The 14,765-nt window shown below is 41.2% G+C and overlaps 1 protein-coding gene across 1 annotated transcript in view; it reads left to right on the top strand.

Moving 5' to 3' along the window:
• The first annotated feature begins 11,060 nt into the window (after positions 1 to 11,060).
• TTC6 (tetratricopeptide repeat domain 6) overlaps positions 11,061 to 14,765 on the top strand; it is a 119,651-nt gene continuing 115,946 nt past the window's right edge. Inside the window, exons 1-2 of the mRNA XM_067532243.1 lie at positions 11,061 to 11,084; positions 11,795 to 12,975. Of these exons, the coding sequence (XP_067388344.1) occupies positions 11,815 to 12,975 (1,161 nt within the window). The 5' untranslated portion in view covers positions 11,061 to 11,084; positions 11,795 to 11,814. The remainder of the gene's footprint in view (positions 11,085 to 11,794; positions 12,976 to 14,765) is intronic.

Here is a 14,765-nt window from a genome sequence, read left to right as displayed (position 1 = left end):
TGTCTCTGATTTAAGGGTTGAACTCCGAGTCGCTCAGCAGGAGGAGTTCACGAACAGGTGAGATGCGATAAGGTTGCATTTACTTTCCTCTCCTTTGGGATCAGTTTACCTGCCTAGACAGGTAAGAACACTTTATGGGGTCAGTTTCTTTTAGTCTTTTCCATGTGAACTTTTCTTGCCTCGGATTTTGTCAGTTAAGTAGTTTTCCCTTAACTAATGATCTGCCTCGAAATGGAGTGTCGCTTCCCTTAACTTCTGCTTGTTTGTTTATCCTGCTTAATCTGTAAAAAGAATTTTCTTCCCCTTAGAGTGAACATACAGTGAAATAGATTTTACATTTCTTATGAATCCCTTGTGTACAAGTGACGTTTATGGACACTAAAATGGTTCTGTGATCCCACTCACACGTAACAGCACCCTTTTTCGTTCTTAATTGAATCCTTTATCTCCTCTGATGTCTGCAGGCAAAAGAGCGTTTCAAATGCAATCATGCATTTGAAAAATGAATCTCTATTGAGATATTCAAATTAATCGATTTTTTAACCTTTAATTTCAATCTCATGCAAATAAAGGAGCGTGATGGCAAGATACAGTATTTAAGCAGAACGGTTGACAACCCACGGGATTATTATTTCCATATTACAACAAATCCAGATGGAATGAGTTCCTATAAATGAAGACAGTGACAACACATACAATCTAGAGTCACCCCATTAAAGAGGAATTATATACAAGTCAAATAAAGGGGACAAATTATATGTGAAATTCTGCAAAACTAGCAATATTTTGGCAATCACGTGTCATTTATATTGGATAATTAACTATTACCCAGATGAGAATTCTGGAAAATTGCCATGAAGTCTGATGAATGAAATCAACATAAATGTCACCTGGGAATTCGCGTGTTTCGATTTCCCCCTCCTCTCCTACCCTCATTTTTGTCTTGCCAGTTGGGTGACTTGCAGATTGTCCGATAATAGGGTAGTCTCCAACATCTCAAACCTGTTTTATTGTATTCCCTCTCTCCCTCTCACTCTGACACCCCACAATGGAGATTATGTTTTCCTGGTAGATGACACAAAGAATTTGTAGCTCTGGTGCCCAAGAATTATTTCCACCAAGCAATAGTAGGAGTTCACGAGATCTTTGTTTTGAATGAAGCAGATAACTTTGCAAGTTGAAGGTTCATGGAGAAGTTATTCGCCTACGCAGGGCTCGATTCTGCTGCCATTGCAGTCAGTGAGCACAGAATCCGGTCTATCAGATTCATGAAGTATTGCAGGGAAAAAACGATATAAAAGAAGTCATTTGTTTAGAAAACAGTCACTTCTGGTCCCGATCCTGATGGTGCTGAGCAGCTCCTGAGAAGCGTTGAGCATCCGCAACAACATCGCTGTGAAGGTGCTCAGGATCGGGCCCTAACACCTCCGGATTCCGTAATTGCTTGATTATGATAATTCAGTTATGTCACAAAGTTCTTTTATCACCGTCATCGGAGATACCGCTTTGCACATTATTAGAGCAACGCTGTATTGCCAGGATTTTTTTTTTTTTTTTTTGGGGGGGGGGGGTCCTATGATTTGTATTGATCATAGAATGTATTAGCATCCACTCTTTTTCTAGATTTGATTCCGGTGTAAATTATGGATCAGAATACATTTAGTTACATCGTCGACATTCCTGCTCTAAAACAGATCAGAAAATATCTGTGTATCAAAACCAGTCAAAAAAGGGGAAAAAAAACAAACAAACCTTTAAATTTAAAACTACAAATAAAGAGTCGCTGTCCAATCATTACCATTGGACACAGAGACTATTGGATAATAAGGAGATTTATTTGTTTAAAGCAACATACTTTTTGTTAAATAGCTTACAGCCCAATTAAGCTATGTAATACATACCTTAAGTTAAATTTTGTGAATGCTGCTATATATATACGTGCAGTCTGGATAGTTCAAATTGTCAGGATGTCCACATTTAAATGTAGTCTGGGATGGATCCTTTAAGGATGGAAACAGAGGTGTTATAATACATTGGCTTTTTTTCAGCAGTGTAAAAAAATAAACATTTATTTTGAATTTTGGGTGCAATACTTATATTAGGAGTTATGGAACCATAAAAATAAATGTTTATCTTGTATATTGGGTGTCTTCTGTACTTAATTGTTTTCAGTATTATAGTAGCCATGTTGGTCCCAGGATATTAGAGAGACAAGGTGGGTGAGGTAATATTTTTTATTGGACAAGCTTCTATTGGTGAAGGAGACAAGCTTATCTCTTTCACCAACAGAAGTTGGTCCAACTCACTCACCTTTTCTCTGGAGACATAATAACATACAAGAGTTAGCAGTAGCTAATGAGTGAATTTAGATAAAACACACACAATACTTATGGTTTCCTCTTTGTGGAATCTCATATAAACAACAAACATGATCTTTCAGGGTTCATGTGGGTTTTTGTAACATAGAAGTAAGGAAGCAAAAAATCATTGAATCATTTAGACCTGTATAAGAAACAAAGACCTATTACATAGATGTTATATGTGGTTTTCAGAACAAAATTTCAAATCCTAGAATTGGAGCAGGTTGACCTATCCAGGAGAAAGGTTGGCTTAACTTTAAAGGCCATAATGAATCAAACAATTGCATACCAATCTGGCCACATGCTGCAGAACTGACTATGGAGTGGAGTGTTTAGGCAAATGATACTAACTCTAGGTTGAAATAGCTCTCCTTGATGGAAAGGTGGGTTTAGTAGCTCAGGTTTTGAGTGATGGGGATTGTGGAGCTTCTTCTCCTCTCCTGACAAGTTTCCCATCCCACAGTACTATGTTTTCACATTATATTTGGCCCTTTTGTCATTGGCTATTCCTTAAATCAGCTAGGGAGAGAGCTTTGATTCAGCTGTGTGCCTCTATCTCTCCATCAGCATTAGAGGGATGTGTGATAGAGACCAATAGCTGTCATAAATGGCTGTCCTGGAGTCAGAGACATAACTAGGCATTTTAGCACCAAGGGCAAGCAAGCATATTTGTGCCCCCTATCGTTTATTTTTTTAATAATTTTTCCGCCTCTGTGGCTTTGTGCCCTAGGTAGCTGCCCCGCTTGCTCCACCCTAGTTATGGCCCTGCCTGGAGTGATCTCAGTTTTGAATTCACAGTAATGAAAGAGCCAAATATAAAAACATAGGGGTGGTTTATTTAAAGTTCTGCTCAGCATAATGCTACCAGAACCTCACACAAGACTTTCTGCTACAAAAAATTGAGGACCCTACCACAAATGAGATAAAGAAGAATCTCCTAGAACTGAGTTAGCAATGCTCATGCTCTGTAAGTTGTGGGGCAGAATGAAACATATGCAGAAGCAGGTGTGACATTTCATCCATCAGAGGAACACACACGCACGCACACATGCCTCTTCCACAGAATGTCTGGCAGTTCCTTTGAGCATGCCCAGTGGAACCCACAGTATCAAGGCCTTTACTGAGGAGAAGTGAACGTCAGTGATATCTCCTTAGAACAGGTGTCCCAATGAGTTTCCACGGCACAATAGGTGCAGAGGCTGTTTTGGGTTTGCTTAGGGTTCTATCCAGCTCATTGTTGCCCCAGTGACTGCAAGGACCACTGAAGTTCTGTGAATTTCCTGAGGTCCACAGCCCTGCTAGCCATTCCCTAGTCTAAAGTTTAGTTCCCCTTTGTAGCTGGCTGCGTGAAGCAGATTTTGGCCTTACAACGCTGCCCCGAAGCACTCCCTTGAGAGGGATGGAGCTTCCTACTATGCTCAGGCTGCAGGAAATCACACCAGAAAAGCATGAGAGATAAAGCAGCATAAGATCCTTCCCCTGACTGACAGCTCCAAATGGAAGCTCTCTTTAGAGAGAGATTCCAGAATCCACTGAGCTTCAGATTTCTTCCTCTTTAAATGGTGAATGAGAGAAAGCCGCTACAACAGTGATGGTGTGAACAGGAGGGAACCCAAACTTCTCAAATAGAGCCCTTCCCAACAGCAGCCATTAGGGACTATCTCCCCCCACACTATTTGCAGGATTGCAGGTAGAATCCTTTACCATCTATAGGATTGGGGCAAGAGGCTCCTTCCTCACCACCTTTGGCAGGACCACTATAAGTGAGTCTCTCCCATATCAAACCTCAGCATCTGCTGGCTCACAAGCAGAATCCCCACCATTCTTTTTAGCAGATTTGGTCTGGACTCTCCAACCTCTCTACTGCTGGAGCCACAGCAGATTCAGCTCCCCCTGTGCATGGGGTTGATTTTTTCATTGCATAGTCTGGCCTCATATGGGTATATGGGGCTTGCATGCCCCAAAAGATTGATCTTTTCCAGCTATGAAGGCAATGAGAACTACATACATATCCATATATATCCCCGGTCAAAATGTGACCCTTAGAGAGCAGATGAAATGGACTGGGACAGAAGTCTGGAGAAGTTGCCAACATAACTCAAAGAAAGTGGAGAGCAGCCAGTAATAAAATCAACCCTTAAAACTCAATAGCCTGCTAACATAGATGGTACAATTTATATGAAGTTAGAAAGCTTAGAGGTATGGTGAAACGTAATTAAGAAAAATAATAGTGTATACCCAGGGACTAAACTGTACAAGATTTTCCAGATCTAGATCCATCTATGTGTATCAAGATTCATCTACTGATTAAATCCTTGCACTAAGCAGGCTACAGAGATGAGGGTTAAATTGTTCAACTAAATGGCTTACACTAAAAAGAACTCCTAGGCTTCAGGCATGGCTGTGATGGCTAAGAGAGGTTCATAATCCACACACTAGCACTTGGGGAGAGGGATTGTCCCCCTCCCAGTGTCCATGTGTATAGGGGACACCTCCATGCAGGGGTGAGGTGGAGAGGTGTCAGCCGCTTCCATAGCACTGTTTTCTCTGTCCTGGACTCCACAAAGGCCCTTCATGGGGTTGCAGATCTATGAGTAGAGTGGAGGTAGAGGGGGGAGGACTGTGGAGATGTGCTTCATCCCCCAAGCCCTGCTGGGAGGTCCGGGGAAAGAAGGGGTTCCAGAAGCTGTACTTTCTGGCAGCCAGTGCCCAAGAACCAGGGCTTCCAGTGTAGATGACCCTGGGCTTCTGAGAGTTATATGGATCTTGAGAGCAAACAGTGAGTTAGGTGGTAGAAACCATCTATTTCTCCTCCTCCCCAGAATCCTCTGCTGTGAGTTTTCTGCAGAAGGGACATTAGACTCTTACCAAGTCCTGTCTAATTGTCCTGCTGCTCCCATGTATATCAATATGAGTGTTGCCATTGATTTTGTTGGGAGTGGGATCAAGTGTCTTAGTGCCTATTACAGCTTAACTATTTATCTTATTGCCCAAAATGAAGAATGGTCTTACAGTACTTAATAAATCACATCAGAATCTTGTAGTTTTTCTGGATAGCAAGTGATACAAGTACGCAGAGTGTCACAGAATATCATTAAGTACATTCAGTTGTAACTTTTATAGTATACCTAATGAGAGCAGTTAGTCTTGTTTGATATAGTAAGGGCTCAGTCCTATAGTCCTCATGCAGGCAAAACTCTCTGACTACATTGGAAGTTCTGCTTGGATTATATGTTTGGGTCCAAATTGGTGCTTTGACATTGTTTTTGGAATGAAAATTGAAACAGCGGTTACTGTATACTCTTTCCTGCATCAACTCATCACAGGCCTAGGAAAAACAGATCAGTTTCTTACCAGAATACATGGATGTCATACCTTTCCCACAAAAAACTACACACATTTTTTTGATGCAATTGTCCTTAGAATAAGTACCATGAAGACAATTTACTGCAATATCCTCGGCAGGTATATTCATCCAAGGCATGGAGAAAGCTATTTGCATCATTATTTTATTTCTCCCTGTTTCAGTGAGACTCATCCATGTTACTGTTATATATGCTTTTATTTCAACAAACCTGAACTTTTGATAGCCTTTTGTCATTATTCCTCTTAAAATGAATCAATGAATCAGTGCAGTCACCAGTTGCTGTCTTATCCATAAGATAAATGTTGTCCTGCTCAATACTATTATTAGCTTTTCTGATTTTTTTTCCATATCAAGCCTCTGACTTTTGCCTTGCTCTTAATCCAGTCATTTGTTTTGCAATTTCTCTTAGTGATTCCTAAAATATCTTACATCAAGCTTCTCAGCACCATCTGTATCTGCTGCTGAGTGTATCTGGTTAATTTTCATATCTCTGCTCCTTAGTTAAAATGCCTTATCTTCAGCTGAAGGTCAGAAGCTGCAGAATCTTATTTGTCTCATTTTTTCTACATTTCAAAAGATGCTCTTGACACTCTGAGTCCCCTGCCAATCATTTCCATTATTCCAAGGCTGATTCTTATTTACTGTTTTATGTTCATGAACATATTTTTTTTCTGGTACAGTTCTTTCAGTGATCATCTTGTTTGGATTGCACTGCAAGAAAATCTCAGATTGGCAAACAGCAAAGGTAGAATGGCAGCCCTTAAGCAGATGAAAAAAGGCAAGGTGCTCTCAGAAATGAAAGCAAGACGAAACACCTGGAGCTGATGAAATCAGAAGTGACATCTGAGAGCCAATTGTTCATATTTTTGCTAAACTGCTCACAGTAGGCCAGATTCTATCCTTGTCATTCCACATGCAGAACTCCCACTGTTATAACACTACTTGTTCTTTTACATCTTGGTCTATGTTTTTTCATTCCCTACAAATTTATATCTCTTTAACATTTTATATTAATCATAGTTTTTTTTTTCACTTTTTTCTATGTCATATATAAGTGTTCCTCCCCAGACCCAGTCTCCTTTGGATGCTTTCATCCGGGGTCAGTAGGCCTATATACAGATCTTAAATTTAGACTGAGATCTAGGTTTAGATGTTGGATTGACTTTTTTAGAACCTTTTGATATATTAAAATCACTGGTATTATAAACAGATCTTAGAAGAGTATCAAGGCAGGTTTATGCCTTGTCCCTTTTGCTTTTCACCTTTGAAATGGCACTATCTGCCTAGGCTAAGTGATAATCCTACTATAACTGAAACAGAAGTGTGGAAAGTAACATCCCAATATGTGGATCATATCATATTGATGACATCCCAAACAGTCCCTTCTCTTCTGGAGTTAGTCCATGAAATGCAGACAGTGTAGTCTCTAGAATTCAAATAAATCACTCCATGATAAATTGGCAGCATTGCCTTTTGGAGTAGCTTTTTTGGACAGCCCTACTCTCAAAGGAAACTAAATGATATTTGGTATTTAACTTAATATTAGCTCCACAAATGTTTTGTAATGCTAGTTTCTGTCTTTCCATCCTCTCTGCTTTGGGTGCTATCCCAGGCTAGCTTGTATGGCACAGAGGCTAGGTGGTGGAATAAGGGGAAAACATATGCAAAGTAAATCTTGGGCCTTTTTTGCAGCCCAAATGAATATCTTTGAAGGGGATCCTGCTTTTATTTGAATCAGTCCTAAGAACAGAACAGATACAGGATGGGCAGCATAGAATGCTAATTTTCTTGCAATGCTCCACCATTGTATCACAACCCCAACCTGGAAGAAGCAATCTCTAAGGTTTTCTCCTCCTTCCTGAAGCTTCCTGATGCAAATACCTTTTTCTATTCAGTGCCATCTTCCTAAAGCTTCCTGATGCAAATACCTCTTTATGTTCAGTGCCTTTTCTTCCATCTCCCACAGTGACTCCTGCAGAGAACTGTCAAAGATAAAGTGAGATGCTGATTCCTTATTTACCAATAGGTTAGTTTGGGACTGAGCTGCTTCCTAGAACCCAACTGTATGGATCAGCTAATGATTCTTACCTCAATGAAGAAAGCAATCAACTTTTGCTTGTATTCCTATTGTGAAGAATAGTAGTATGATGGCTTGAATGATTAACCACGTCACTGCAACATATCACATATAGCTATTTATTAATGACTGTAGTGTATTGGGGATAAAGGGAAACAAATTACATAGCAAAATACTGAGCTGCAGAGGGCACCCTACACTGGAAGACTATTCCATGCTGAAGTCATGTTCCCCAAAGCAAGAAAATCCTAGAGCGTTAATCACTTAACTTGATAGTAGAAGGAATCCTTCCAGATAACCATGGATGTAATGTGACAGGCTCATGTTTTCAGTGCTTTAACACATCCTATGTTACCTAAAAATGTAAAAATATACCCTCTAGCTTAATCTAATGCACCGTTTGCAAGAAATAAATTTGTTACTCCCTTGAGTTATAGCAATATAAATAGGTGGAAAATGCATTTCAAGGATACACAGTCAGAAACAAAATAATCAGAAAAGATAATTACCATATAAAATCAGCATAATATTGGTTCTGTGCTATTCATTGCCTTTCCACCTCTTGGGTCATTAGTTTTAATTTGGTGCACCAAATTTGGTGTAACCAAAATTCATTATATCAGACAGCTGTTTTGGGATCACAACTGGTGAAATAAAACATCCATTTATAGTGACAAGCCATAGACATGACTAGATTATGCAAACAGTATGCAAATTTGCTGCAGCCACAAGGCTCCTGGCAAGCTGCAACTGTGGCTCTATGTCACAAAAGTGGGACACTTGCCTGCTTTATGTTGATGCAGAGCGCCATGAGGACAGGGATAATTTGACTGTAGACTCCCTCCCTCCCCCTCATGGGTATTATCTGGTATAGTGAATGTTTAAAGGAGAGAAATTCATAAAAGACTATGGAAAAGCAGATGCAGGGTGTACAAGCCATTGACTAAGCAGCACCTCAGAGTTCTGGTGCTTGGAGGAACACAGTAAGGTAGCGGTCTGGTAATTAGAATCTTCTTAGAGTGCAGTGGAATTGTTGCCTCTCAAAGGAGTGGAAAGAACCAAACCCTTCACCTGAATTTAGATTATGGTAAATGATGTGGGGCTTTCCGTTGTACATTTTTCTAATGCATTTGTGATGGTCACCATCTTGGCCAACACTAGAGACTGAATTGTGTTGGAAGTGTAAATCTCGATAGCTTGAGCTAAAGAGCTCTGTAGCTGTGGCTGTAACAGACTCAAATCCTCTGTTGATCCAGCACAGAGGGGGACATGTAACACACACTGACCTTCACCACTGAGTTACCCAGCAACCTGGTTTGTTTTGTACATAAATATTAATGGGAGGAAGCTCTGTGGTGGATAGCAAAACCACTTAATGGCAGAAGACCGGATTCTAGGTTGAGACCGTCCCACACAGTTTGCACATTAAGTGAAAATAGAAGGAATAAGCTCAGAATCTGAAAGGGCAGGGATTCTGTTCTGTATCTGTCACCTGATTCCTGTCTTTCCGGTGTTGTGAACCAGAAACTTTTCATCTATGATTCTTCTAGCCTGAAAGAAACAACACTTGCTGAGACTGTTTCTTCTGCACTTCCGGTTGGTTTCTTTCCCCTGCCACATTAAAGCTATGGATGATGACAAACCCTCTTAGAGAGAGGAGAGAATCATTTTTCATCTCTGGAGAAATCATCTCCCTGAGAATAAACAAGGCAATTTATGTGTTTTATGTGGACTATGAAAAGAAACTATCGAAGGGCATAAGTACTCAAATTTATTAATCTGTTTCACTGTTCTGCCTTTTGGGCTCTCTTGGGAGAAATATTGGTCTTCTTTCATTTTGAATGACATACAAACCTTGGTGGCAAAGACCATCTCAGAGATACCGAGGCAGTTTGGATAAGTATCTAAAATGTTTTTCTATTGCATTGGGAATGATTATTTTAACAAAAGGATCCCCATTCTCCCAAATACGAAATCTACAAAAGGATTAGTGTTAAGGTGGAACTCTCACACCTTAGCTATGTCAGGTACAGTGGGTACGTCTATTTTTTTTTCCTTCAGGGATAGGAAAGTAGGTTATTATCTACAAGCGCAAGGAAGATTCCATTCACCACTATTTTCTCTATTTTTGACTACTGTTAGCAGTGCAAAGCGGACACAGTTCGGGGAGCCCTGGCTGGATTCTATTCTGCCCCACACGTCCTCAGCAATCTTTTTTGCTAAATTCCAATGATCGAACCTTTATTGTTGCTGCTGAACGAGTCAGAAAGAGCCAAGTTTGACCTTCAGCTCCAGGCAGTTAGAAAGACATATTTGGACTTTATCTGGAGGTGGCTGAGAGGTAATAACTATGAAACCCCACGAATGCCATTTCGACAGTCATTCTCAGAGTAGAAATGTCATGGAGCCAGTGCACAGCATCATCCAACACTCAATGGAGTTTTCTTTATACCGAGAAGAAAGGAAGCTGAAGGGACGCAAATAACCTGACAAGCCACGTGGTTCAAAAACTCAGGATTCAGGTGGAGTGTTCCTTTAGCTCTTGTGGCTGGGAGATACCCGACCCTGATCGCTGCCCCTCAGCCAGCGGGTAACCTTAGGGGACAGTTCCTATAGCTGTATCTCAGCGATGGGCTTCCCATTCCGTGTCCACACGGGGCTGGGGAGGAGACACCCCTCACGCAGCCCGGTGCCCAGACCGCTCTGCCTGCCCCTTCGCCGGGTGATCCCGAGATTAGCAGAACAGGGGCCACGTTGGCGGCTGGCCTCAGCGGCTGCAGCTGCACCAACTGCGGGAGCTGGACCCGCTCCGTAGTCAGTCCGGCACCGATGGCCCCAAGTCCCGCGCTACTCGCTGGAGCCTGGATCTCATCGGCGCCAACTGCCTCGCGTTTTGCAGCCGCGCTGAGCCCAGCACCGGCAGCGCCTGCCCTTCGGCTACCGCCCAGGAAATCCTGCGCTGCAGGCTGCCGCGGGAGGTCAATCGGCGCAGGGCTGGCAGGAGCATCCCCCCCCCTCTCCACCTTTCAATGCCCGCGGGGGCGCGCGGCGATGGACCCTCCCCGGCTGCAGGGGGCGCGCTCGAGAAGCAGGAGCCCCGCGGGCCCCTCTTCCCCGGCCGGGCCGCAAGCACCGAGCCCAGCTGGTCTGTTGCTAGGTTCCCGAGCGCGTCTCCCCTGGCTCTGTGTCCGGACAGAGCCGCCTCCCCGGGGAAGGGCTGTGCCTGTGCCTCTCCTTGCCCTCCAGCCCGGGAGAAGCAGGCCGTGCCCGGCGGGGTCAGGTGAGAGAGCTCCGTCAAGGGCCTCACTGACCCTTCAGCGCCACGAGGGCGGGGCAGGACTGGCCTTTAGCCTGGGGGCGGGGAGGGGGCATTATTTGTTGGGGGGGAGGCCAGAGGGTATCTTATTTGGGGTGTGGGTGGTATCTTTTGGGGGGTGTCTTGGGGAGGGTGCGGGGTATCTTTGGGGGCTGGGTGGGTGCTTAGGCTCCCATTTGGGTGGTATATTTCATGTTGGGGAGGTCAGGCTGTATCTCTTTTGGGGGGCAGCTGGTCTTTTGTTCTTTGGGGTGTGAATATCTTTCCCAGATACTCTTTTAAAGGGAAGTGTCTTTGGGGGGCACCTCTTTTTCTGTGATTGAGGAGAGTGGTATATTTATGCAGGCCATGGGGGTGGGGAAGGTCATTTGTTACTGCAGGTGGCAGCTCCACCTGTTGTCTTTTGCATTTAACACTCTCATTTTTAGGCCGTGCCTATGTTAGGTTTTTTTTTCCTCCCCAAAACTTCCAGCAATTGCTACCAGTGGTAGCAATGCAGATAAAGTGCCAGTGGCTATCAGATGTGCTTAACTGTACGTACTGTGAGTAGTCCTGTTGAAATCAATGGAACTACTCAGTGCATAAAGTTAAGCATGTGCACAAGTCTTTTGCAGGCTTGGGGTCTATGTTTGTATATAACATATATATAAACACATTTCTGTCTTACGTTACAGGCCACATCCATTAAGAGGAAATGGCTAGAAAACATGAACACTTTGGACTAAGTTATCTAGAAGAACTCAATCTGATTAAGGAGCGTGAGAGTATATGCAAGGAATCTCAGCGGGATTTTCTTAAATTCAAACAAGCAGCAGCTACTGCTAATACAAATGTGAGCATTCAGCCCTTATTGGAAAATTTAACACCAGATCAGTCACATCAGTTAGAGCAGTATCATCTCCAGAGGTCAGAAAGTCCACATAAGCCTATCATTAATATAAATAAAAATATCCCTAATGAATTCATTGACAGTTCTGAAGTTCACAGAAAAGTAAGGATCTCTCCTGAATTAAGAGACATGAAAAACCATACTCATGATCTCAGAATGATGACTCAAAGAAATAAAACTCCGGTAAAAGAGGACAGTGCTGACAAAAATCGGAGAAGTTACTCTGAAAAAATAGATGTGGAAAATAGTAGCTGTAGTCATGAAAGTACAAGTGTAAAGATGCCAGTAATAGCATCTTTAGCGGGTACTAATAAAAAAATCACCATGTTAAAACAACCAGCACCACCTCGGAAGCCTAAATATTGCAAACTTATTCTTCATCCAAGACCAGTAACTTATAAACCTTCCATTCTGTTACAGAAAGTCAAAGATACTAGAAAAGTGCAGGGTAGAGCCCACTCTCTAAAGATAAACATTCAGACTATAAAAACAAATAGAACTAAAGAAGCTAGTAATGACAGTAAAGAAAGTGATGAATCTAGTTCTACAGATTCCGATTCAAGTGAAAAGGCTTCTAAAAAGAAAAAGGTAATTAAGAAAAAAGATAAAGTATGCAGAGAACTTTCAAAAGCAAGTCAACAAGGTTCAGTTGTTGAGCTAGGAAGAGCACTGAGTAAAAGAAGCAGTGTGTCCTGCAGCCATCCAAGTGTGAGGTCTGCTTCAGAGCAGTTGGAAGAGGCTAGAGACATAACTAGACCAGACACTTCAAAAATATACGAGAAGAACTTCCAGCAGAGCAAACCAGAAGAGCTTACTTCTACACCAAAGTTGCCTGTGAGAGTGGTTGCAAGGTCTATTGATGAAATAATTGCTTCCCTGCAGTCTACTTTTCAGTCTCCCTCAGACAAGATGATCAAAGAACTCCTGGAGAGTGTTCTTGGCCAGAACTACAGCATAAAAATGGAAGTAGGTGAACCAGAACAAGAGCAATATTTTCTGTTGGGTAAATATTACTTTTAGAAAAGTTGTATATTTGTTTTTCAGATCCTACAATGTGTTATAACACAGAGGCCAGACAAAACAAATGGATAAAAACACCCATGTGTTGTAGAACTTCCTTCATTGTTTCTTACTGTCAATTTGAAGTGTCCTTTTAAAGTAAAATCAAGCCAATATTAAAACAAGTTACAATATAACCTCATTTAAAAAGGCCTCTTTTTGTACACTGGTCATATTATTCTGCTTATAATCTAGATGGTTTTTCTATTTCCCTTTTAAAGGGATATATTTGATATTTGCAGATCAACAGAAGTGTTAAATGTATTTAGAAGGTAACATAACTCAAAACTGACATCCTTATTTATCATTTAGCATTGTGAAATCACAGTAAGATGGTTAATATGTTACTGTTGGACAGATTTATTAATCTGGTGTTAGAGATTCCTCTAATCTAATGTGGCAATGTTTACAGTAAAAGACTACAATAAGGCATCAAGCATAAAAAAAATGCTACAGAACACTTTTAATTGGATACAGAGCCTTTCACTTGGAAGTTACTGATACAGTTCCTAACCAAGACAGTAGATATTACTGTTGGATGGCTCTTTGCCCTGTGTGAAATAAATTGATGAAAAAAGACCTTATTCTCATTCGAAGTGGTCAAGTGTTCACAGAGAATTATAGAATGCAGGGCTGGAAGGAACCTCCAAAGGTCATGTAGTCCAGCCCCATATATCACCATAACCACTATTGCAATTGGCACCCATGTTGGCAATATCATTAGAGAACCTTAGGAATAAATGGGCATGGAGACTGAACTATACTTTCATGCAGAGGTGGTTGTTTTAGAATAAGGTGAGGCAAATTGGTGGAGCTGTGTGAGTGTATGCATTTTATGGCTAGGCAGAGAACATCATTCCCTAGTGCTGTCAGTGCAGTTATATGATCATTACAGTCACTTGAGATAATTAACCTCATGTAGTTTGATTAAATGCAAAAGTTAGAAAGAGAAAAATAATCGCGTAAGTTAACTTCTATTTTAAAAAGTAGCATATGTGAACACATCCCATTGTGACTTCCTGTTCAATTTGCATTAAAAATAGTAGTAGTTGCTAATCTATTTTATGCTACATTACTTTTTGTTAACTAGTAATAAGAACTACACATGTCTTATGCCAGATTTTTAAAAGGGCCTGGAAACCTACAGTTCCCATTTAAGCACCTAAATAAATGGCTAGGTTTTAAAAAAAGCTCAGTCCCCAGTTTGAGGTGGGAAGGAGAGATTCTCCATTGTTTTCAGCTGGAGTTTGCTGGGCACAGAGCACTTTTTAAACTCTGAACAGTGATCTTGAATTACTTTCACCTAAAACTTTTCATTGTTCAGGTCCAGATTTAAAAAAAAAAGTAAAATGGAGAGGCTTTGCAGGTCTGCTTGTTCTTTAGCATTTTCATCATCTATAAGATCTGAACCCTAACAAGGGTGAATGCTGCTCTAACAATTGTTGATTAAATTATGTAAAGTCAAAGGCAGTTGCAGCAGGTGTTTTCTCAACTGCAGTGACTTTTTAAATAGGATGAAGAGTTTAGCAATTGTTTTTAATCTGTCATGCATGGCTTATTTAATATATATTGCTGAGTTTCAGTCCTTGCCTTTACTAACAAGGTATGAAATTTGTTCTTTTAGGTGAAGTGGAAATATCCAGGAAATACATTTATTGAAATAAAAACAAGCTGTAATAACTAAATGGGATTTTCTT

This window comes from Emydura macquarii, unplaced genomic scaffold, assembly GCF_026122565.2.
Source record: "Emydura macquarii macquarii isolate MOO-44397 ecotype Brisbane River unplaced genomic scaffold, CSIRO-AGI_Emac_v2 contig_374, whole genome shotgun sequence".
Classification (NCBI taxonomy): domain Eukaryota; kingdom Metazoa; phylum Chordata; order Testudines; family Chelidae; genus Emydura; species Emydura macquarii.
Note: the sequence above shows the minus strand (reverse complement) of the source record. Positions and strands in the feature narration are given on the sequence as shown.